At 40.6% G+C, this 22318-nt stretch overlaps 1 protein-coding gene across 3 annotated transcripts in view; it reads right to left on the bottom strand.

The window, feature by feature from the left end:
- Positions 1-478: 478 nt before the first annotated feature.
- flna (filamin A, alpha (actin binding protein 280)) overlaps positions 479-22318 on the bottom strand; it is a 105860-nt gene continuing 84020 nt past the window's right edge. For 2 of the 3 annotated variants that reach the window (XM_062054195.1, XM_062054196.1), the window contains 17 exons: positions 21372-21446; positions 18695-18794; positions 18485-18625; positions 18292-18420; positions 18031-18204; positions 14924-15085; positions 13022-13225; positions 12810-12962; positions 12611-12733; positions 9528-9794; positions 9319-9456; positions 6546-6661; positions 4237-4369; positions 3999-4175; positions 3357-3575; positions 3093-3290; positions 479-1390 (listed from right to left, as the gene is read on the bottom strand). In XM_062054195.1, the coding sequence (XP_061910179.1) occupies positions 1206-1390; positions 3093-3290; positions 3357-3575; positions 3999-4175; positions 4237-4369; positions 6546-6661; positions 9319-9456; positions 9528-9794; positions 12611-12733; positions 12810-12962; positions 13022-13225; positions 14924-15085; positions 18031-18204; positions 18292-18420; positions 18485-18625; positions 18695-18794; positions 21372-21446 (2694 nt within the window). In that variant the 3' untranslated portion in view covers positions 479-1205. The remainder of the gene's footprint in view (positions 1391-3092; positions 3291-3356; positions 3576-3998; positions 4176-4236; positions 4370-6545; positions 6662-9318; positions 9457-9527; positions 9795-12610; positions 12734-12809; positions 12963-13021; positions 13226-14923; positions 15086-18030; positions 18205-18291; positions 18421-18484; positions 18626-18694; positions 18795-21371; positions 21447-22318) is intronic. The other variant, XM_062054197.1, reaches the window with a different exon arrangement.

Raw genomic sequence — 22318 nt, 5'->3', positions numbered from 1 at the left:
AATATTTAAAAAACTATTGATATAAAAAGGCATCTGATATACTGGAAGCTTGTAATCTCAAGTTTTTCATGGAATGTTCAATGTCGGCACACGTTAAGACGATAGTCCAATTCCTGCCAAACGTATTCCACATTGTGTTTTGCAAATTCAAGGACGCAAAACGCCTTTTCTAGTGGAGTGAACACAGTTGCTGGATCTGAAAAGAAATTGGCATTACGAAAATCTTAATGAATTTAGTTTTCAAATGGTACCAGTAGCATTCATATACGAGGTCTTGAAATGTGCCCAAGACTTCTGGAACACCCTGCATTGTTAGGTTACTTTTGCCAAAACACAAGTCTAATTTGATTTTTATAATCCAGCAGATTATCCATACAGCTAATGAGTGCCACACACTCGCTGATTGGAAAGTTGATTTGTGTGCAGAAATTGCATCAACATTTCGAGTCAGACCAGTAACACAAAAACCAAAGCAGAAAACTTCTAGACAACGTTTATTGTGTATCAAAATACTGTCTTACAAACACTTAAAGCATTTTAATTCATAGAGATAGAGCTGAAAGAACAGGAATGCAATAGAAGGCGCTTCAAAAAGGAGACAAAGCAACATCTGTATTTTTTTTTGGTCACGGTCTTGGAAAGACGCCATGTTTAACCCTTTTGTCCAGCATCAATTTAGAAAAGTTCCCTTTTTGAAACAAACGCTCGCCGTGTTTGTGTTTTACAGAGAATCCACGCGCGCACGTTAGAGATAGGACACAGGTTTACCTTTTTTTTTTGTTTGTTTTTGTTTTTAGCAGTGTGAGCATGCAAACTACAGCTTCCTGCTTTTGACGAGCTCCTCTAAAGAACAGCAGTGCCTAAAAATTGCCACACTATCAGCAGGTTATAAGGGAAGAGCTAGCGCTACAACTTGGACTTTAGCAGTCTTGTTCCCTAAAAAGGCACTTTGACGCCATCTGAAGGAGTCGAGTGGTTTCAAACATGACATGCTGGTTTACAATCAGTACAAAAAAAAAGGTGCCTTCTCCTACACACTTTGCTTGGTCAAAATATGTCAGATTGTAAAGAGGGAAAAATTGTTCTGAACGCTCTTAAGACATTTGTAAAGTTTTGTAGTCGGTGCAAAAAAGAAGCGCTGCGTGTGGCGTGCTTGGACTTGGAGCTGTAAACAACAACAAGAGTGGAAGCTGCAGGTCGCTTTCTTAGACAGAGACGTGGAAGGGGCTGCCGGGAATGTGGTCGTTCCCCCACTTGACCACCAGGACGTATTCGCCCTTGTCCTTCAGCTGGTAGCTGACGTTGTAAAGGCGGTTGCCCAAGTGCTTGACCAGGATCTCCTCGCACGGGACTTTGGGGCCGTCCACCCCGACCAGCAGCATGTTGCGACCTGACGGCACACACAGGAAAGTCATGCGTGAGATACTCAGACACTTGAACAAAATATCTTTGGAGAACAAGACCTATGTTATTTACTGTATTTTTCTAACTCAATGGCTACTTTTTTCCAACGCTTTGAACCCCGCGGCTTATGAAACGGTGCAGCTAATTTATGGATTTTTGTTCGCTGACGGCCATAATGTTTTTGTATCAAACAAAGAGCTTTCAATGAAAAGGTGTGTTATTGTTTTGTGAGTTCGCTCACTGCAGGTACTGCGGGGTTGAAAATGTATTTCCTGTTTTTGTCCCTTGAACTGGAAGTATAACTGTCGATGAGTTTCTGCTCAAAAGTTTTACAATATAACTACACTTACTAAACTGTCCCATATGTGATTTCTGTCTTGAGTGTTTTTAGGCATATTTGTACGTGCTATCATGTAATGAAGCTGGCGTCGTTAGCATTAGCTAATATGCTAACATGTTTACCAGTGTGTTAGTGTTATAACAACGGCATTCTTTTTGTATTGTTTCACTTTTACAAATTCCCAAGTAAATTAACCAAAACGTCACCGTGAAGTTAGTGTCCGTTTAGCGGATTGGAGAGCTATCTTGAGCAGGTAGTGGGTCCATGATGACTTCTGTTTTGTTTGATCAGCCGTTTTACTGCTGTGTCACATACATTTAGGGTATGTTTATAATAATTTACAAAATATAGCCCGGCGTGGCTAGTATATGTAAAAATATATTTTTCTTCTTACAATTTGGTGGGTGCGGCTTAACTATCGGTGCTGCACTCTATAGCCTGGAAAGTATGGTATATGTAATATTTTTCAAAATGCAGATCTAGAAGGGCTGTTTGTAAGCTTTAAGGCAGTTCTTTTCAAATCGTGAAGAGGGGCCCACTGGGGAGGAACAAGCTTTATCATTCTCATGCTTCAAAAACGTGACTCTATAAAGCTGTGCCCTACAAAAAATTAATCCTGACTTCCTAATTTTGATTAAAACTATCCATCCATCCATTTTCTACCACTTGTCCCGTTCGAGGTTGCGGGGGGTGCTGGAGCTTATCTCAGATGCATTTGGGTGGAAGGCAAGGTACACCCTGGACAAGTCGCCACCTCACTGATTAAAACTAATCAGCACAAATTGTTTTATTCATTAAAGGTCTTATTTGTTGTGCTCCTGAGTGAATTTTGCTGATCAATTTGAATGTATTAAATGTTCAATAACTAATGGTTCAAGTCAGTCCAAAAATGTTTAGTTTTTAAATTTCAGGCAAATTGATGCACTAAAAACAATGTTAAGTTATTTGTTGTAAGTTGATTTATATTTAATGTCAATAAGCATACTATGGTATGCAGAGGTGTACTTATAACATTTTGATAAATACTATTTATAGGGTGTGCACAAAAAAACGGATTCACATCTGAATCACGATTGTTATTCATCGCGGTTCTAAATCGATTAATGATTGTCAAAAATCAATTAAAAAAAATAATTTTTTTTTAGAGGAATATCATTTTATTTAGGAGGAATTCATTTAAAATAATATTTTTTAGGCCACTTGTCTACTAACTTGTAACATTGTAATTATACCAAATAATTATTTAAGAGAATCACGTTGAATCGACAATCGTCACCCCGGATTTGGATCTAATAGTCAGGTGCCCAAAGATTCAACACCCCCCTAGTGGCCAAATACGGGCCCACACCTGCTTTGCTGCAGTCCACAGTGAAGTTGTTCTTCTGACCAACAAAACCTTTGGTGAGACCCTGGCCTTTCGCCGCCACCTTGCTGGCATCAGACTTGACGGGCGCCCCCTGCTGTGTGGCGCTGATGGCACGTGTCACAGGGTCCACCATGACGGAGGAGGTCTCGTGCATACTGTGGCTGGAGACAAGCTTGGAACCTGGAGGAGGGTGGTGACAACGTGAGTTGGTATCATCCGGCGTTTGCGCTCAGTCTTGGTTCTCACCTGTGATCTTGGCCTTGAAGGGGCTTCCCACGATGTGGTAGGGTCCGCCATATTTGATGGATATGAGGTAACTGCCAGGCGCCATGGGCGTGTATGTGACCTTGTAGCCCTCAGAGCACTCCACACAGTCCATCTTCACCTTGGAGGGCCCGTCAATGGTCACCGCCAAGGCCCCAAGGCCGGCGGTGCTGGTGTTGACTACAAACTCGCAGGCGGTCCCTGCAAGCCAACATGGAATGGATTCAAGCGAGCTGAAGATCTGGCTCAGGTTCAAGGTTTTATTCGTCACATGCAGAGTACACCACAGTGAAATGCTTTTTTCCATGCTCTTCAGATATTGCGTACAGTGGGATCCAAACACTAGTTGCAGAATATAATACACTAAATATAAAAATTTGAATAGCTCTGATGTACATTAATTACAAGACAATAAGTCACAGTAGTTATGGTAGAAGTATCAGTACAAGTAGAAGTACAGTAGTCAAATACAGTACCAGTGCAATATCAAATAGTATAATAGTATAGGAAGCAACAAATATTAAGGTGTCTACAGTTCTTTGGCAGTTGAGTAGTGACAGTAGTAATGGAAGGTAATGGAACAGTATGACTTCTTTATACTCTTGTTTGTGCGTGCAAAGTTACCTGTGCTGCCTCCTTCCAGGCCGGGTCCGTACGCAGACACCATGCCGGGGTCTCCCGCCTGCCCCGCCTCGCCAACACGGATCTTGAAGGGACTACCGGGAATGTGACTGCCGTTGAATTTCACATCAATCAGATAGAGACCGTTCTCTCTCGGGATGAAGCGCACGGCGTATTTATCTGCGTGTAAATATGAAAGTCAGACTTGTTCTTAAACGCCTGCAACCACTCCTGCAGCTACCTTCATCGATCTCAGTCACGCAACATTCCTCCAAAGCTCCTGAGGGGCTGTGGACCTTGGCGTCGATCACTCCCTTCGCGCCGTTGAGGCTGACCGCAAACGATGCTGGATGGTTCACCTTCAGGCCAGACTCCTGCTCGACACAATAACTCACACGCTCAAGCAGGCGGATGAAACCATTATACACCACACGTGTGGACACACGCCACGTGTGGACATATACAATATACACCATTAATGGGCATACACATACAGTACATATATGGACAGACACAGTATACACCAAATAAGGAAATGTACATGTTTCATAAGTACACAAACACTTGCTTACCAGGAGCTCGCTAACAGGGCTAAAGAGGAGGGCTGGACAAACACACATTGACAAAGTGAGGAAAAAACTTGTGCTGGCAAGATTTAGTTATGCGAGGACAAATGCAAAAATAATATATTTTATATTTTTATAAATAGAACAATATTTAAAAAATTATGTAGGTGGGCATGAGTGCAATAATTATTTTAACATTAATGTTGGTGTGCATGAGTGCAAAATGGAAGAATATTTTAACAATGATGTAGGTGTGCATTAGTGCAAAAATACTTATTTTAACATTTATGTAGGTGGGCATGAGTGCAAAAATAAATATTTTACCATTTATGAAGGTGGGCATGAGTGCAAAATTGAGGAATATTTTACTATTTATGTAGGTGTGCACGGGTGCAAAACTACATATTTTAACATTTATGTAGATGGGCATGAGTGCAAAATGGAGGAATATTTTACCATTTATGTAGGAGTGCATGAGTGCAAAATGGAGGAATATTTCAACATTCATGTAGGTGTGCATGAGTGCCAAATGGAGGAATATTTTACCATTCATGTAGGTGTGCATGAGTGCCAAATGGAAAAATATTTCAACATTCAAGTAGGTGCACAACTGTGCATGAGTGCAAACAAGGAATATCAAATACAATTTTGACTTAAGATTCTGAATTACTATCTCACGTATTTGACTTGAGTTTCAAGTTGTGATGTAATTTTTATTGTGTGTGTGTGAGTTAGTGAGAACAGAGAGAAAAGCAGCCCATATCAGACCTCTTTAACCCTTTAGCGTCTCATGACTGCGAGAGGCTGTTGGGAGCCTTTAGAATGAGGCACGAGAAACACACACAATCCTCTGGGATGCCAGAAGCCTCGCACTGCCCAACAATGCAGCAGCTGCGCACACTTTCTGTCTACTCTGTCAGCTATTTATTTATATTTATTTATTCTTCATCATAATTAGTGTCATCCTATAGCCAGCTCCACTTTATCTAGTATTCGTGGCGAAGTTGGTAGAGTGGCTGTGCCAGCAATCAGAGTGTTGCTAGTTTTCTTCAATTCCCACCTTCTACCTTCCTAGACACGTACGTTGTGTCCTTGGGCAAGACACTTCACCCTTTGCCTCTGATGGCTGCTGGTTAGTGCCTTGCATGGCAGCTCCCGCCATCAGTGTGTGAATGTGTGTGTGAATGGGTGAATGTGGAAATACTGTCAAAGCGCTTTGAGTACCTTGAAGGTAGAAAAGCGCTATACAAGTATAACCCATTTATTATTTATCATTATTCAAAGTAGAATTCTAAATAAAGAATTGACGGTATCACATATTCCAAACGCACACTTCTAAAAACCTTACCTTTGGTTAAAGCACTATTTTATTTAATTTTACAATTCATTTTATAATTCATTTTATTCAATTCAATCTACTATTTTATTTTATTACGACTATGTTATTAGATTTTTACAATAGACCGTGTTATTACACTTTACCATCGGCCGTGTTATTACACTTTACCATCGGCCGTGTTAATACATTTTATTCGATTTTTACAATCGGCCATGTTATTCGATTTTTACAATCGGCCATGTTATTCGATTTTTACAATAGACTGTTATTAGATTTTTACAATAGACTATGTTATTACATTTTTGCAATAGACTATGTTATTACATTTTTGCAATAGACTATGTTATTACATTTTTACAATAGACTATTTTATTAAATTTTTACAATCGACTTATTAAATTTTTACAATCGACTATGTTATTACATTTTACAATCTGTCATTACATTTTACAATCTATGTCATTACATTTTACAATCTATGTCATTACATTTTACCATCTACAATGTTATTACATTTTACCATCTACTACTTTATTCCAGTGTACCCGCTCCTATCTGACGAGGATTTCTGCTGCATTCTGGGCAATGACCTGCGGCCTGGCGGGTGCTTACAGGCGGACGTGTGTGTGTGTCTCAGAGCCTCACCTGAAGACTGGCAACAGTGAGGCGTCGGGCATCGTCTGAAGGCGAGGCCACGGGAACGATGAAGGGGCTATCAGGGATGTGCTCGTCGTTGAAACGGATCGACACCTCGTAGTCGCCTAAAGCAGCACGGAACAAAAAGGTTATTTGGCCAAAGCACTACCATGGTGTGCAGAAAAGCGTTTTAATCCAGGGTTTCCTAAACATGGGGCTGAGGGGCTGTGGCTAATATGGACCGCAGTTGTGATACACTTTTCTCCCACTTGTGGCAGTAATGCTAACAAACAACCAGAAGATGTGAAGAAGTTTAAGCACAAATGTATTAACTTTCTATGTAAATTAATTTTTCATCACTTTATGAGCAGCATGTAAAATGCCAGTAATATATGTCTGTGTCACTAATAATATAGTGGACATTTTCATTGTCCTCTATGGCGTGCAGTGTTGATGAACGGTCATTCTTGGATCAAAGTGTGTTAGGAAGAAATGCAAATATATAGATTTAAATTTCTTATTTTACACTAAATAAAGTCAATTCCTGAACAATTTATTTTCAATTGATTTGTTTTTGGCCCTGGTAGCCGAGGTCCCAGAGCCCAACGAGTAGCACAGGAAGAAAAGCAAGCATGTAATAATTTAGAACAGGATACAAAGTGTTGGTTATAAATAGCACAAGTTAATAGGAATTTATTCTCCCAAAAAATAGCATAAATTATGATAGATATCATTTGACAAGGTTTAGACCTGCTATACAAAAATAGTTTAGATAAAATTAAGGCTGGGGGATAAAACAATGTCAAAATAAATTGCAATAGACACGTAATCGATATCAATGAAAACTACTTTCGATAAAATGTTAAATTTATTTTTGGAGGAAGAAAGCGGAAGTATGGAAGCAAGGTTGGTTGCATGAACAAAGGCACTCGCTCTCTGGTGACCGAGCAACGCAGGGAGTGATCACTTGAGGAAGTCACCTGGACAGGTTTTTGGATCCCCCCCCAATGGGACCGTAGTCAGACCACTGTGGTCTGTAAATGATGCAAGGCGAGACCGCAAATACCACACCCCCTTTGCCGCGCTCACCCTTTAGAGCACAATTATAATTTCCTGCCACTAAACCTGCAGAAAATAGGTTTCTTTACATTTACATTATCACACTTTGCACTATTTTCTTACACTTTATAAAGCATTTATTACATATTCCTAATTTTTGCACCTTCATTTTAAGAGCTTATTGTTAAGTGTTCAATGTGATTTTACTATGGTTTTAAAGGCCTACTGAAACCCACCGACCACGCAGTCTGATAGTTTATATATCAATGATGAAATCTTAACATTGCAACACATGCCAATACGGCCGGGTTAACTTATAAAGTGCAATTTTAAATTTCCCGGGAAATATCCGGCTGAAAACGTCTCGGTATGATGACTTTTGCGCGTGACGTCACGGAGTGTGCGGAAGTATTGGGACACCATTGTGTCCCAATACAAACAGCTCTGTTTATCGCAAAATTCCACAGTATTCTGGACATCTGTGTTGGTGAATCTTTTGCAATTTGTTTAATGGACAATGAAGACAGCAAAGAAGAAAGCTGTAGGTGGGATCGGTGTATTAGCGGCTGGCTACAGAACACAACCAGGAGGACTTTGAGTTGGATAGCAGACGCACTACCGTGAGCACGCAGCTTTCTCCCAAACATTTGATTGCTTGCCTGTCCGTGCGTGCCGCTATGTGCATGTCACGTACGTAACTTTGGGGAAATATATGTGCTGTATGAACTCTGCGGAAGTGAACGGTACTTTGGGTTGTGGGATTGAGTGTGTTTGCGGGTGTTTGAGTTGTATTGGCGGGTTATATGGACGGGAGGGGGGAGGTGTTTGTTATGCGCGATTAATTTGTGGCATATTAAATATAAGCCTGGTTGTGTTGTGGCTAATAGAGTATATATATGTCTTGTGTTTTACTGTTTTAGTCATTCCCAGCTGAATTTCAGGTCCCATCCGCCTATCACAGCATCTTCCCTATCTGAATCGCTTCCACTGCCCTCTAATCCTTCACTTGCCTCATCCACGAATCTTTCATCCTCGCTCAAATTAATGGGGTAATCGTCGCTTTCTCGGTCCGAATCGCTCACGCTGCTGGCGTCCATGATTGAAAACAATGTGCAGATGTGAGGAGCTCTTCAACCTGTGACGTCACGCTACTTCCGGTACAGGTAAGGCTTTTTTTTTATCAGCGACCAAAAGTTGCGAACTTTATCGTCGATGTTCTCTACTAAATCCTTTCAGCAAAAATATGGCAATATCTCGAAATTATCAAGTATGACACATAGAATGGATCTGCTATCCCCGTTTAAATAAGAAAATCTCATTTCAGTAGGCCTTTAATTGTTTATGTATTTTCCATGCTTGTGGTGACATTTCTGCCTTGATAGCTGAGGGGATTATAATCAGAGGAATGTTACATTTCAAATAAAAATGCTTATTTTTAATAGCTCATAAAAAATCAATAATTGATATCGATTGATATTAAACACTCTTATTGTGATACAGTTCTCAGCCATATCGCCCCCAGTCCTAATTAAAACTAATGAGTATTCTATTTTAAGATGACTAATTCATACTGTGAAAAACATTAAGAGTCCTTCTTTCAGTTGATATGTGTAGATTCAATAACTCCAATAAAGTTTTGGGGCATGCTCCTCCGGTCCATTGAACTGTATACAAGCCAGCTAATTATTCATGTGTGTAAAACGTCATGCGTCTGTTGTCTCACCTGGTTCCTGCACAATGTAAGACACTCCACTGGAGCCGTCCTTACGGTCCTCAAAGGCAATTTCCGCCTTGCTGGGTCCCTCTACGGCAATACTGAGCCCTCCGGCACCGGCCTCCCTCGTCCAGATACTGAATTCAGCTGGAGAAAGAAAAAAAATTAAAAAAGTTAGAGTCAAACAGTCTCACAAACAAGCGGGCCACCACACCGACCTGGCACTCCAGCCTCCGCTCTCTCCAATCCCGGTCCTCCAGCACGGACCTTGTGTGCCCCTCCCTCTCCAAGGGGGCCGACGGTAAACTGGAAGGGGCTGCCGGGCACGTGCACGTTGTTGTATTTTACACAGACCGTGTGCACGCCCGTCTCAGTGGGGACGAATCGGATGCAATAGGTGTTGTTCTCTCCCTCCATGATGTCTGCCTGGTGAACCTGACCGGAGGGGCTGGTCACCTGGGCGGTCATATCAGCGATGCTGATCTCTGGACAGACATTTTTGAAAAATGGGGGAATATTTTTAATTTGAGGTGTGCATGAGTGCAAAAATAAATATTTTAACATTCATGTAGGTGTGCATGAGTGCAAAATTGAGATATATTTTAACATTTATGCAGGTGTGCGTGAGTGCAAAATGGAGGAATTTTTTGCGGTTTATGGAAGTGCGTTTTTGTGCAAAATGGAGAAATATTTTACCACTCTTTTTCCAAAGGTAGAAGTGTAGTGGCTATTTATTGCTATAACGCAAATCCGCGATAGCTAATATAAACATGGTCATTTTGATTTGAGCATCGAAATTCCCTTACAAGTTTAAGTGAAATCCCCCATCTTTGAGCTCACACAAGCGAGTGAAAGCCGAGCCAATGTTGATCCTTGACTGTCCTTTTATCCGGGTGGCCTCTTTTTCTTTTTTTGTCTCCTCAGACGAAAACTGTTGCTTTGGTCGTTTGAGCTTCTGCCATGATAGCAGTAATTGCACATGGGCGTGACGTAGGGGAAGTAACATATGCCGTATAGCAAGTCAGCACATTTGTAGTTTTTTGTGTGGCAGGGTTCCTGCCACCCTCCTCAAAGTCACTAGACAGACCTCAGGCCATGACTGAGGTGTCATACTAGTTGTATGTCCACGTATCATCCTAAAAGTTATGAACACAATATTTTGCCTAATATTCTTTCAGTATGGCGATAGTGTGACATGACAAGTGTAAGGCAAAGGGTTATAAAAAGAAACATTTAAAAAGACAAATATTTGCATTTGTATTCCTTATTAATATTTCAGCCTTTTCTCATTACATTATGCATTTTTGCTCTATATTTTACCTTTTGGGGGTTTAATTTCTCCAATGTGCCATAAAAAGAGGTGCATTAATTTTGCCTTCCTGGTGAAAGAAGTAAGCAGTGGTGTTCAATGTGTTGCCAAACGACAGAAGAGGGTCTCTAAAATGTCATCTTACACTTATGGAAGCTACAAAGGTTGGCTCGCACGCTTTTACGCACGCTGTGGTAATGCACACTCCCTGGGCTTATGGTGGCGGATCTAAACAAGATACGTCTTTGTACATTTACTCACTAAACATAGCAACAAAGTGGACCAACTCTGCTACGTCTAATTCTCTGACCAAGCAGGCGTGTGTGAGGTGTGTTGTCATACTTGCCAACCTTGAAACCTCATACATACATACATACATACATACATACATACATACATACATACATACATACATACATACATACATACATACATACATACATACATACATATATATGCGATGAGATGGCGACTTGTCCAGGGTGTACCCCGCCTTCCGCCCAATTGTAGCTGAGATAGGCTCCAGCGCCCCCCGCGACCCCGAAGGGAATAAGCGGTAGAAAATGGATGGATGGATATATATACACATATATATACACATACACATATATATACACATACACATATATACACAAACACACACACATATACATATACATATACATATATATATATTTTATTTACATAAAAGAAATACTTGAATTTCAGTGTTCCAATGGCTATCCATTAGATGGCAGTATTGTCCTGTTTAACTTCTCCGTTCATGATGAGTATATCATTTCGTCCACCGTGTTCAATGGAGAAGTCTGTTCTACATATTTACAGGCAACATACACCTTCCCCTTCGAACTGTCCTGGATGAACTGAAATTCTTGTTTCCATTCGTTTTGGAACCTGCAAGCGTATTTCTTCATCTTGCTCGTCGACGGCGTCGCCATGTCTGTAACTTCCTCATTCTTCTGCTTCGTCTCCTTGTTGTGTGCGCAGTTGTGCACTATACTCTCTAAAAGCCCTAGATGTTATGACGTCATTGGGCAGGCAAGCTGTTTATAATGTGGGAAAGCGGACGTGAGAACAGGCTGTCCCCACTCAGTCTCAGGTCTGCATTGAGCTGGAGGGGGCGTGGCCTCCAGCTCCGGCTGAATACCGGGAGTTTGTCGGGAGAAAATCTCTGCCGGGAGGTTGTCGGGAGAGGCGCTGAATACCTGGATTCTCCCGCTAAAAACGGGAGGGTTGGCAAGTATGTGTGTTGTGCAGCGGAGTTAGGCCACACCTACACTTATGCTACACTCACACTTCTATTAGCCTTTGTTTATGAGCGAGGGCCAACAGGATGCGCCAAATCGACATTCGTAAAAGGCGTTCAGAAAAATATAAAAATACTGGATTTTTTGTTTGTTTTATGAAGACAGCCCGTGTTCTTCGGCAACAACTCTGTTCTCACCTGCCAAGAATTGAGGAGTCTCACCAAGGGAAAAAACGTACGGTATTTGGTGGGGACGATACGGAAAAAAGGAGGCATTGATTGAATTTTTGCATCTACCGGGGAGTTTGTCGGGAGAAAATCTCTGCCGGGAGGTTGTCGGGAGAGGCGCTGAATACCGGGATTCTCCCGCTAAAAACGGGAGGGTTGGCAAGTATGTGTGTTGTGCAGCGGAGTTAGGCCACACCTACACTTATACTACACTCACACTTCTATTAGCCTTTGTTTATGAGCGAGGGCCAACAGGATGCGCCAAATCGACATTCGTAAAAGGCGTTCAGAAAAATATAAAAATACTGGATTTTTTGTTTGTTTTATGAAGACGGGCTCGTGTTCTTCGGCAACAACTCTGTTCTCACCTGCCAAGAATTGAGGAGTCTCACCAAGGGAAAAAATGTACGGTATTTGGTGGGGACGATACGGAAAAAAGGAGGCATTGATTGAATTTTTGCATCTCGTATCGATACTTTTGACAGCCCCATTACAGGAAGTCCAGTACTCTGAGTCACCTGGGATCTTGAGGCTGAGGTCACACTGGCTGCCGACATTGGCCACCGACGCTGCACGCTTCTTCCTGGTGATGCTCTCCTTCATCCTGCCCTCACCGGTCACCTTCACCGTGAAGGCACTTCCTGCACACACAAACAAGAACCAAACGGTAGCAATTCTTGATGTTGTCCAAGCAGTGGTCTACACCCAGACACCCACCTGGAACATGTTGGTCAGCAAACTTGATGTTGATGATGTAATTCCCGGGTTCAGTGGGGCAGTATGTGACCTTACAGGTGCCGTCATCCTGGTCCTCGGTGTTGATGTCCACCTTACTGGGTCCCTCAATGGACAGGCTGAGGCCACCGTAGCCTGTGAAGCACCAGCATGTGAGCGCTTCTTCTCCTAAGGTGGTCGACTCCAGCAGTTACCTGCATCCCGGGTGTCAATGATGAACTCTGCAGGCTCAAAGGTCTTGGCCTCGCTTAGACCCGGCCCGCTAACGCGAACTCGACTGGCATCTCCGATCTCCGATTGGTTGATCATGACGGCGATGGGGCTACTCGGAATGTGGCGACCGTTCTTCTTGATGTTGACCAGATGCTCTCCGATCTCCTTAGGAACGAATGAGATGCCTGCGACAAAGACCCATGCTATTTAGGATCCCTTTTAGGAGGGGAGAGTCATGCCAGATTATTTTGTTCCAAGGCCGCATGAAATGATGACCTGACTAAAGAATTGAAGTTGATCAATTTACAGACTTATAGGCCGCTACTTTTTTTCCCCATGCTTTGAACCCTGCATTTTTAAAACAATGCAACTAATTTATGGATTTTATTGCCAACTGCCATAATAATGTTTTATATTCAAATAGTTTTCATGTTACACCGACAGACCTTGAAAAGGTGTGTTACGGTTTGTGCTATGGCGCCATCTTTTGGACAAGTTTGCTCACTGCAGGTTGAAATGTACTTTAATGCCTTGAACTGGAAGTATAACCGTCCATAACATTTCTGCTTCTGGATTCTTCATTCATCACTCAAAGCAACTTTTGTAAGTTTTACAATATAACTAAAGCAATTCTTACTAAACCGTCCCATGTGTGATGCCTGTAGGAGTGTTGTCATGCATATTTTGTACGTGTTATCGTAATGTAATCAAGCTAGCCTCGTTAGCATGCGCTAATATGCCAACACATTTACAAGTGTCTGAGTTAGTATTATTAACTTACAATGGCATTATTTTTGTATTGTTTCAGTTTCACAAATTTGTCAGTAAATTCACCAAAATGTCAGTTTGTTTAGCTAATAGAGAGCTAGCTTGCGCAGCAAGTGGGTCCATGACGATGACTTGTTTTGCTTGATCAGCCGTTTCACTGCCATGTTACAGACACCGTTTGGAAACATTTAAGGTATTACAGGTGGGAATCTTTGAAAATCTCACGATTTGATTTCGACTACAATTCAAGTTAATTTATGTATATTGATGCAATTTTATTTAATTTATTTTTTTTAAATAGGCTTTTACGCCTTTCAACTTAAAAAAACAGTGCATTTGTAGTAACAGTTTATTTCAAACATTTATTGAATTAAGAAATTGTGTGCAAAACTGGAACTATGTGCCCGATAAAGAAGCTGGTCGGATCTCTCGTTTACGTGGCTCCCTGCAGTCAGCCAAATTTTAGAACTATTTAGAATACATAAATCCATTGACGTTTACTATTCAATTTTATAATCGTCCATGTCCGAAATGCGATGCATTAAAAAAACTATTTTCCCCCAACTCTACAAAAACGTATGTAAATAAACAACATCTTTTTGAACCGGTATATATCTGCGGCTTATAGGCTAATTTATGTAAAAAAAACATGTTTTCCTCAAAAATTCAGTGTGCGCGGCTTAAACACCTGTGCTTTCCATAGTCCGGAAAATACAGTATTCTACAAAACAGGAGTAGGACCATCAATTAAAATACTATCAGGGCTGTGAGGAAAATTAACTGAAAGGTCAAAGCAGTCTAAAATGGTCGCCCGTCTCTCATTCTTTTGTCCACCCAGGTTGATATGTTTTGACAGGTATTAAACTGAAAGTTAAGTTTGTGTGTGCCGAGCACATACATTCTCCTCCTCCACTCTTTTGGGGCAGATACTTCATGACACCATAAATAAAATGTGTGTGAGAGCGCTTGAGAGTGCATTCATTTTGATCATCTTTTCAGAGCAGAACCAAGGCCAAACTAGTAATTTCTAAAGTCTTCCATTGGGCCAAAAAGGAGGGAAAATATTCAGGCAGGCGACTCCAACCTTGGATCAAAGATCTTGGTTTCACACTCACCGACGTGGCCGTTGCGCAGAATCTTCAGGAGGCAAGGTTCCTCGCGACCGGAGGGCGTGGTGAGTGAGGCCGTCAGCTGGCTCAGGTCCAGCTCCCCGATGTCCAGGGGAATGTCAGCGGCTGATCCAACCTTCAGATGGGACATTCTCATGGAGTCATCCCCTGGAGGCAGGAACAGGATCAGTCAGTACGTTCACATGAACTAAATTAGTCCGATTTCTCAAATAATTAAATTTCTATTTTCACAATCTCTAATCTGTACACTAGGGGCGATTGTGGTCAGTTCAGTTTTGGGAAATTGTGAGCAGAGGAAGAGAATGCTAATGACAGCTAGTGATGGCGTGTACGGCACACTTACTACCTGTTTTGACACTAGAGATGGGATTTATGACTCTTGAAAGGGAGACTGGTCTTAAGGAGCTGTTCAAAAAACTGGCTCACTATTTCAATTGTTTTTTAAATCAAGGAAACAATCACTATTGTCAGTTGTACGATAACATGTAGATCAAAATAATTTAATTTACACAAATATTACTCTATTGATTCTCAAATATTGACTAATTTTTTGGTGTATTTTTAAACATTCCATCAGGAGTTGCCATATTTATATGCTTTGGCAGTGACATCACTACTTTGAACATTCCCTCACCTAAAAAATGTGTAGTATTTTAACAATATAAGTTGTTTTTTTAAACTACAAAAAAAATTAGGACATAAGAAAAATGGCAGTACAAAATAACCGGTCCTACCTGGTGTGTGTACGCTTGAACTACTATTCTGTATAATACAGTAATGAACACGAAAAGTGAGTCAAATAAATGAAAAAATAAATGCCAAAAGTTTAAAAAAATAGATAATTTTGTATAAAAATAAAAGGTCTCCAAAGTTTTCTTTAATGCATACAACAATTTTTTAATCCAGTTCCCACGCATTAATCCAGTTGGCACGCATGTGTGGTCAAATGCAGAAACTAAATTTGCATATGCATAAAAACGGCTCCCAAACAAACTGGGTAATCTGTTCTCATTGTTCACTTAAGAGCCGTTTAAAAGACTCAATTTGTTTGCAAAGGTCACATCCCTAAATAACAAAATTGTTCATCTGCTGGATCAATACCATCATTACATTTGACCTGCAAATAAAAATAGGTATCTTAAAAATATAAATATACAGTATTTGCTAACAAATAACTGTGGAGAAGGGAATACGAAACATAAAAATTCTGTTCAGTGAGCCAAATGTTAAACAGGGACAACTGGTTTCCACTCAGTCTAGGTTTGTTGAGATTTTTTAAATGAATTAGTGCATGTAAATGTGCCAAGTGTCATACTTTATTTAGTACCTAATTAGATTAGAAGGGAATAAGCGGTAGAAAATGGATGGATGGAGAGATTAGACTTCAAAGCTGATATATTTTTTAGCTGATTAAAAACAGTCATGTATTCAGTCATCTACCCTCAAGTCCAAAAAGAACCTTGTAGCATTCACTACTTTGATGGCTGTTAAATTGGAAGGCAACAGCGCCTCCTTGCCACACCCGCTGGATTAAAGATATTCTGTATTTTGTCAAACTGGAGAAGATTAGGCTGACATTGAATGGTTGTTCGGCAAAGTTTCAAGAACCGTGGCGTGCCTTTCTGATATGTAGGAGAGATTGACCTCCAAATTAACCTCGAATCAAACAATTGAAATGTAGGTGGTTGATGAGCCTTTTGTGTGCTTGTTGGTCATATCTCTCTCTAGGGTATGCTATTCAACTGCCAGCCCCGGGCCAAATCCAGCCCGGGAATGACATCATACCCGCCCCGGAGTTCAGTTCAAAGTGCCCTTGTATGGAGAAACTTGGAACATTGTAAACACGTTGGCAAATCCTTGTATTGACATGTTAACTTTTATTTTTATTTTTTTTTAATTTTTTTTAAAATAATGGCATTTATGTAACTAGAGTGTTGCTGTAGCTCGTTTACTTCAGATGCAGTCAGTAGTTATTTGTTCAACTTATTTAGTGGTGTTCCTCAAGGTTCCATTTTAGGTCTTCATTTAACTGGCGGCCCAGTTCAGTTAAAAAAAAAATTGTTATTCACATTTTTATAGCGGATTCTTAGAAACACTAAACACCCTTGGTCCTTAGTGTTTTGAAAATGTGGCCCCGTAAACAATTTAGTTGACTATCCTTGCTCTAGGGCCATTCAGGAATGCAACGGTCTGGTGTTATGTTGATATCAGTTTGTGGTTTCTCTTTCATTTAATTTATTCAATTTTGTTTTTATTTTATTTATTTTTTACTTGTGGGGGAAACAATTTGATGCATTTTTGGCTATTCCTCTTAACTATGACTAAAACCCAATAAACAAATGTTAAAAAAAAAACAGTAATAATGGATTAGATTTATATAGCGCTTTTCTAGACACTCAAAGGGCTTCACAGAGAAGTGAAAACCCATCATTCATTCACACCTGGTGGTGGGTAAGCTACTTTCGTAGCCAAAGTTGCCCTGGGGTAGACTGACGGAAGCGTGGCTGCCATTTTGCGCCTACGACCCCTCCGACCACCACCCATCATTCATTCACCAGTGTGAGTGGCACTTGGGGCAAGGACACAACGGCAGCGATTTGGATGGCCAGAGGCGGGGAGCGAACTTGCAACCCTGCCGTTGCCATGGCCGCTCTACCCACTACGCCATGCCGCCCCCGTCATGTAATTCTTTTGTTGGGGGATTTATCTGTAGCTATTAAGGCTCGTAACTATTCCAGTTTTGGGGGTAATGATTCGATTCAAAATCAATACTTTTTAATAACATCTGTTGCCATTTCTATGATTAACTACATACCTGCATAAAATGGACAAACAGCTCTGATATTTTTTTTATATTATCCATCCATCCATTTTCTACCGCTTATTATTACTTAAAAGAAAATGTTTTGTTTAATAAGGCAACAAGAGAGTGTCTGGAAAGGACAAACTTAAAAAAATAGATTTGACTCATTTTTTAAAAATTAAGAATAGTTACAAATAAGAATCGAGATTAATCTGAAAACCTAATTTTTTTTGACACCCTTAGTCACCATCAATTCATCCTCACACGACCCAAACGGCTAATATTTTACCAGTAATCCGTGCAGAAAAGGGGCTGCCAGGAATATGCTTGTCGTTATATTTGACCAGGATGCTGTAGTCTCCAGGCAGGACGGGCAGATAGGACACAGAGCAAGTCCCATCCTGGTTGTCCACGCAGCTGATGTCTGCCTTGGACGGCCCCTCAATAGCCAGAGACAGACCGCCTGGCCGAAGAAACGAGATTTAAAAAAAGAAAAAAACATTTAGATACAGGACCCTGTACGGTGTTCTAGGACACTTGAAACACATACCTTCTCCGGCATCCTTCGTGTTGACCGTGAAGACAGCAGGCTTGTTGACTGTGCCATGGATGAGGCCGGGACCATAAGCGCTGACATTACCACTGTTCATGTAGTCCACATAAAACTGCAGGGGACTTCCTACGAACGCCAACAAAGAGAATGAAGACACAGACTTACAACTCGAGGGCCTCCAGTACCATACCGGGGATGTGAATGCCATCATATTTGATGTCCATCTCATGTAGGCCAGCCTCCACCGGCGCGTACTTGACGGTGACCGTGCCATCCTTGTTGTCAGTGATGTCAGGTTTGGCCACTTTGCCTGACGGCATCCGGACCTCGCCTTCAAGTTGAGGAGAGACCCAGAGGTTAGACACAGTGCTCAGAAATGACAGCTGGGCAGATGTCCCACCTGTGATCTCTCCCTTCTGGATGGTGAAGGGGATGACCAGGTCGAAGGGCCGGAGCCCCGTCACATCCAGACCGTTCATTCCCAGCGGCCTGTCTGTTGCCTAGGAGACAGAGCGCAGTTGTGCTACACAGTATTGAAGACGCAGGACGGTAACAAATAGGGATGTTCCGATCAGAGTTTTACAATACCTATCTTCAATCAGTGAGATCGGCCGATTCCGATATTACGTGCAATCGTTTAAACAAAAAGTCAACACAACAGTACGCAACAAAAACTACCGTCTATTACTCTTTTAAATCCAGGTCTGCATTTATTAATAGATTTATATTCTGTTGCTTCAATTAATCGTCTGAGTGTAGCTAATAAAAATAGATAAAAATCATGGAGTGAGCAGAACTTTAAACAAACTGTAGGCCGTAGGGGTCAGCAGAGAGATTTTCTTTTTCTATGAATGAACACATGGAAAAAGTGCAATTTTAACGTGGATGCGTAGTGGTTCGAAAACATTTTTGGTTCTGGCAGACAGAAAATCGTTTAAACTATTTTCCCTAAACTACGCATTGAGGCTGTAAACCAGGGGTGTCAAACTCCTTTTCTTTAACAGTTAAGCAGTTATGGCTTCCCTCATAACAGTGTTGCCTACGCATTTAAGTTTTTTATGTGCACTATAAGAAAAACTGTAGATATTACAGTAAAAAAATAGCATCTTAGTCACCAGAATATTACTGTAAAATGGTGTTTTTTTACGGAAGAAAACTGGCCGCGTAGGTGCCAGAATTTTGCTGTAAAATTGACTGTTTTTTTTAATAACAGTACTACAGTAGGAAACGGTTTTATTCTGGCAACTGAGCTGCCAGTTTTATACCGTTAGAGGTAATTTTACAATATTACACCGTAAAACCCACTGTAGATTTTACTGTAATCTGTAAATTGTCAGCTCAGTCGACAAGATTGTACAGTAAAAAACAGTGGTAGAGTTTTTTTCAATTTACAGTAATATGCTGTAAAAACAAATCGTAAATTTAACCGTAAAATATATCGTCATTTTTACAATGTACAATCTGATGGATAGCTTGCTTTTGTTCAGCCTCGCCCTCCAGTGATATTAATACTTGTAAGAAATGTACTGTATTTGCTAAGGCTGTTAATCTTTGGGCACCACACGATTTGATTCTTGGGGGTAACTATTCGATTCAAAATATATACTTTTTAACAACATTGGGTGCCAGTTCTATGATGAACTACATTTGTCCATAAAATAGATAAACCGCTCTGATACATTTCTATATTACTTAAAAGAAAACTGGTTTTGTTTAACAAAATTCTACCCAATCATTTAATAAAGTTAAATACAGATATGGCAACAAGAGAAGTATCCAACACTTCTCTTTTCTAAAGTACATTTTGTACAGCATATATAGATCATCTACATCAACAATGGACAGGATTAAAAAAATAGTAAAAAAAAAAAAAAAAAAGAAAAAAAAAGGGATTTTTCTTTTTTTAATCGATTAAGAATCGTTAAATAATGTAGATTCATTCGGAATATATGTGTATATATACACACACACATGTATTTTTTTTTTTTTTTGAGACCCCTAGTATTTGCCTATTACTTTAGGGGAGTGTCCCCGCTAGGGCTGTGAATCTTTGGGCACCACACAGTTTGATTCAGAATCGATTCTTGATTCACGACGATTCTCGATTCAAAATTAGTACTTTAATAACATTGGGTGCCAGTTCTATGATTAACTACATTCCTCCATAAAATAAACAGCCGTGATAAATTTCTACATTACTTAAAAGCAAACTGGTTTTGTTGAACAAAATTCTACCCAAACATTTAAGGCAAATACAAATAAGGAAACAAGTATCCAACACTTCTCTTTTCTAAAGTAAATATGTACAGCAGATATAGATCATCTACATCAACAATGGATAGGACAAATTAAAAAAATTAAAAAATTAAAGTTTTAAAAGTTTTTTTTATTCGATTAAGAATCGTTACAAATAATGGCGATTCATTCCAAAAAATTTTTTTTGTTTGTTTTTTTGACACCCCTAGTATTTGCCGCATTAGAGACAATGATTATTAATTTACGGAAGTGTGTCCACTAAGGCTGTGAATGTTTGGGCAGCACACAATTTGATTGGATTTTTTTGGATAAAAAATCGTTAAATTGCGGTTGATTCGAAAATTGGCGTTGTTCGATCGCATACTTTTATCACGATACCGATCGAGTAACAAGAATACCAGAAGACACGACAGAAACTGGAGAGGGACATGAGATGATTGACAGTGGTGATTATGGTCATGGTGATGATGAGAATGAGATGAGGGCTGCAGAGGCAAAGGAGAGTTTAGTGACTCAGCATGGATGGCCGTCAACGCAGATCATTTGTCCGCTCAGTAAGTTTGTCAAAGAGCACGGGGCAACAAAGCGGTTTAAACATTACACTGATTGGTTTTGAACTCCATGCCAATGTCCGGACGACTCAATAGAAGAATATTGACCAGTGCCTTTTTCATGTTACTGAGCAGCTCTGTTGCATTGTCCATGTTAGGAACCCTGGTAATGAAACGGAGGGGAAAGGGCGAGGAGGCCCCGTCAGAGGTGAAACACCGGCGACGGCGGACAGACACGAGGAAAGGAGGTGGGACAGAATTCTGAGGTACCCAGGGCTGTTGAGCGTAGTACTGGGGCATTTGGCTCTGCTGCATGAGCTGGTCTGATGGAGATCCCTCCAGTGCCTGAGGGGCGACAGGTTGGGGGAATAGAGAGGGTTGGAGGGAAATGAAACATTGTCCTTTGGGAGAAACTGGATCAAATACCAAGGGAAGACTTCTAACCAGCTTTCTGGGGATCCATTAAGTCCCCTACAGCAGTGTTTCTCAACCTTTTTTCAGTGAAGTACCCCCTGTGAATTTTTTTTTTTTTTAATTCAAGTACCCCCTAATCAGAGCAAAGCATTTTTGGTTGAAAAAAAGAGATAAAGAAGTAAAATACAGCACTATGTCATCAGTTTCTGATTTATTAAATTGTATAACAGTGCAGAATATTGCTCATTTGCAGTGGTCTTTCTCGAACTATTTGGAAAAAAAGATAGGTTTTTATTTATATTTATAAAGGATTTTTGAATTGTTGCTATTTTTAGAATATTTAAAAAAAATCTCACGTACCCCTTTGCATACCTTCAAGTACCCCCAGGGGTACGCGTACCCCCATTTGAGAACCACTGCCCTACAGGTACCATAATTAGGGATGCACAGTGTTTTTAAATTCCTGCTTCTCAATATTTAAAGACTTAGGTGGACTTGGCGCACACCTCATTAAAAGGTGGATTCGACAGTGACCATAGATTTACGCTGACAAAAAGTCTAAAACCATCGTAACCGGCTGGTCGTCCAGCGCCATCGTTTCCATAATACAGATCGCTTAGGCCCTCGGGTAGTCTTTGGCAAACTTTTTGCACTTTTCAAAACATAGGAAGGTGTCTTCATGCCCCTTGAAAACACCCATTCATGAAGCTGATAAGGTTCGATGTGCGATGTTTTTTAACCCTCCTCGCGGGATATTTGCAGAACATTTGGTGCCAAATGTCTTCTGAACCCGTGGAGAAGTC

This window comes from Entelurus aequoreus, linkage group LG07 (assembly GCF_033978785.1).
Source record: "Entelurus aequoreus isolate RoL-2023_Sb linkage group LG07, RoL_Eaeq_v1.1, whole genome shotgun sequence".
Classification (NCBI taxonomy): domain Eukaryota; kingdom Metazoa; phylum Chordata; class Actinopteri; order Syngnathiformes; family Syngnathidae; genus Entelurus; species Entelurus aequoreus.
This window is presented reverse-complemented; position numbering and strand designations above follow the sequence as displayed.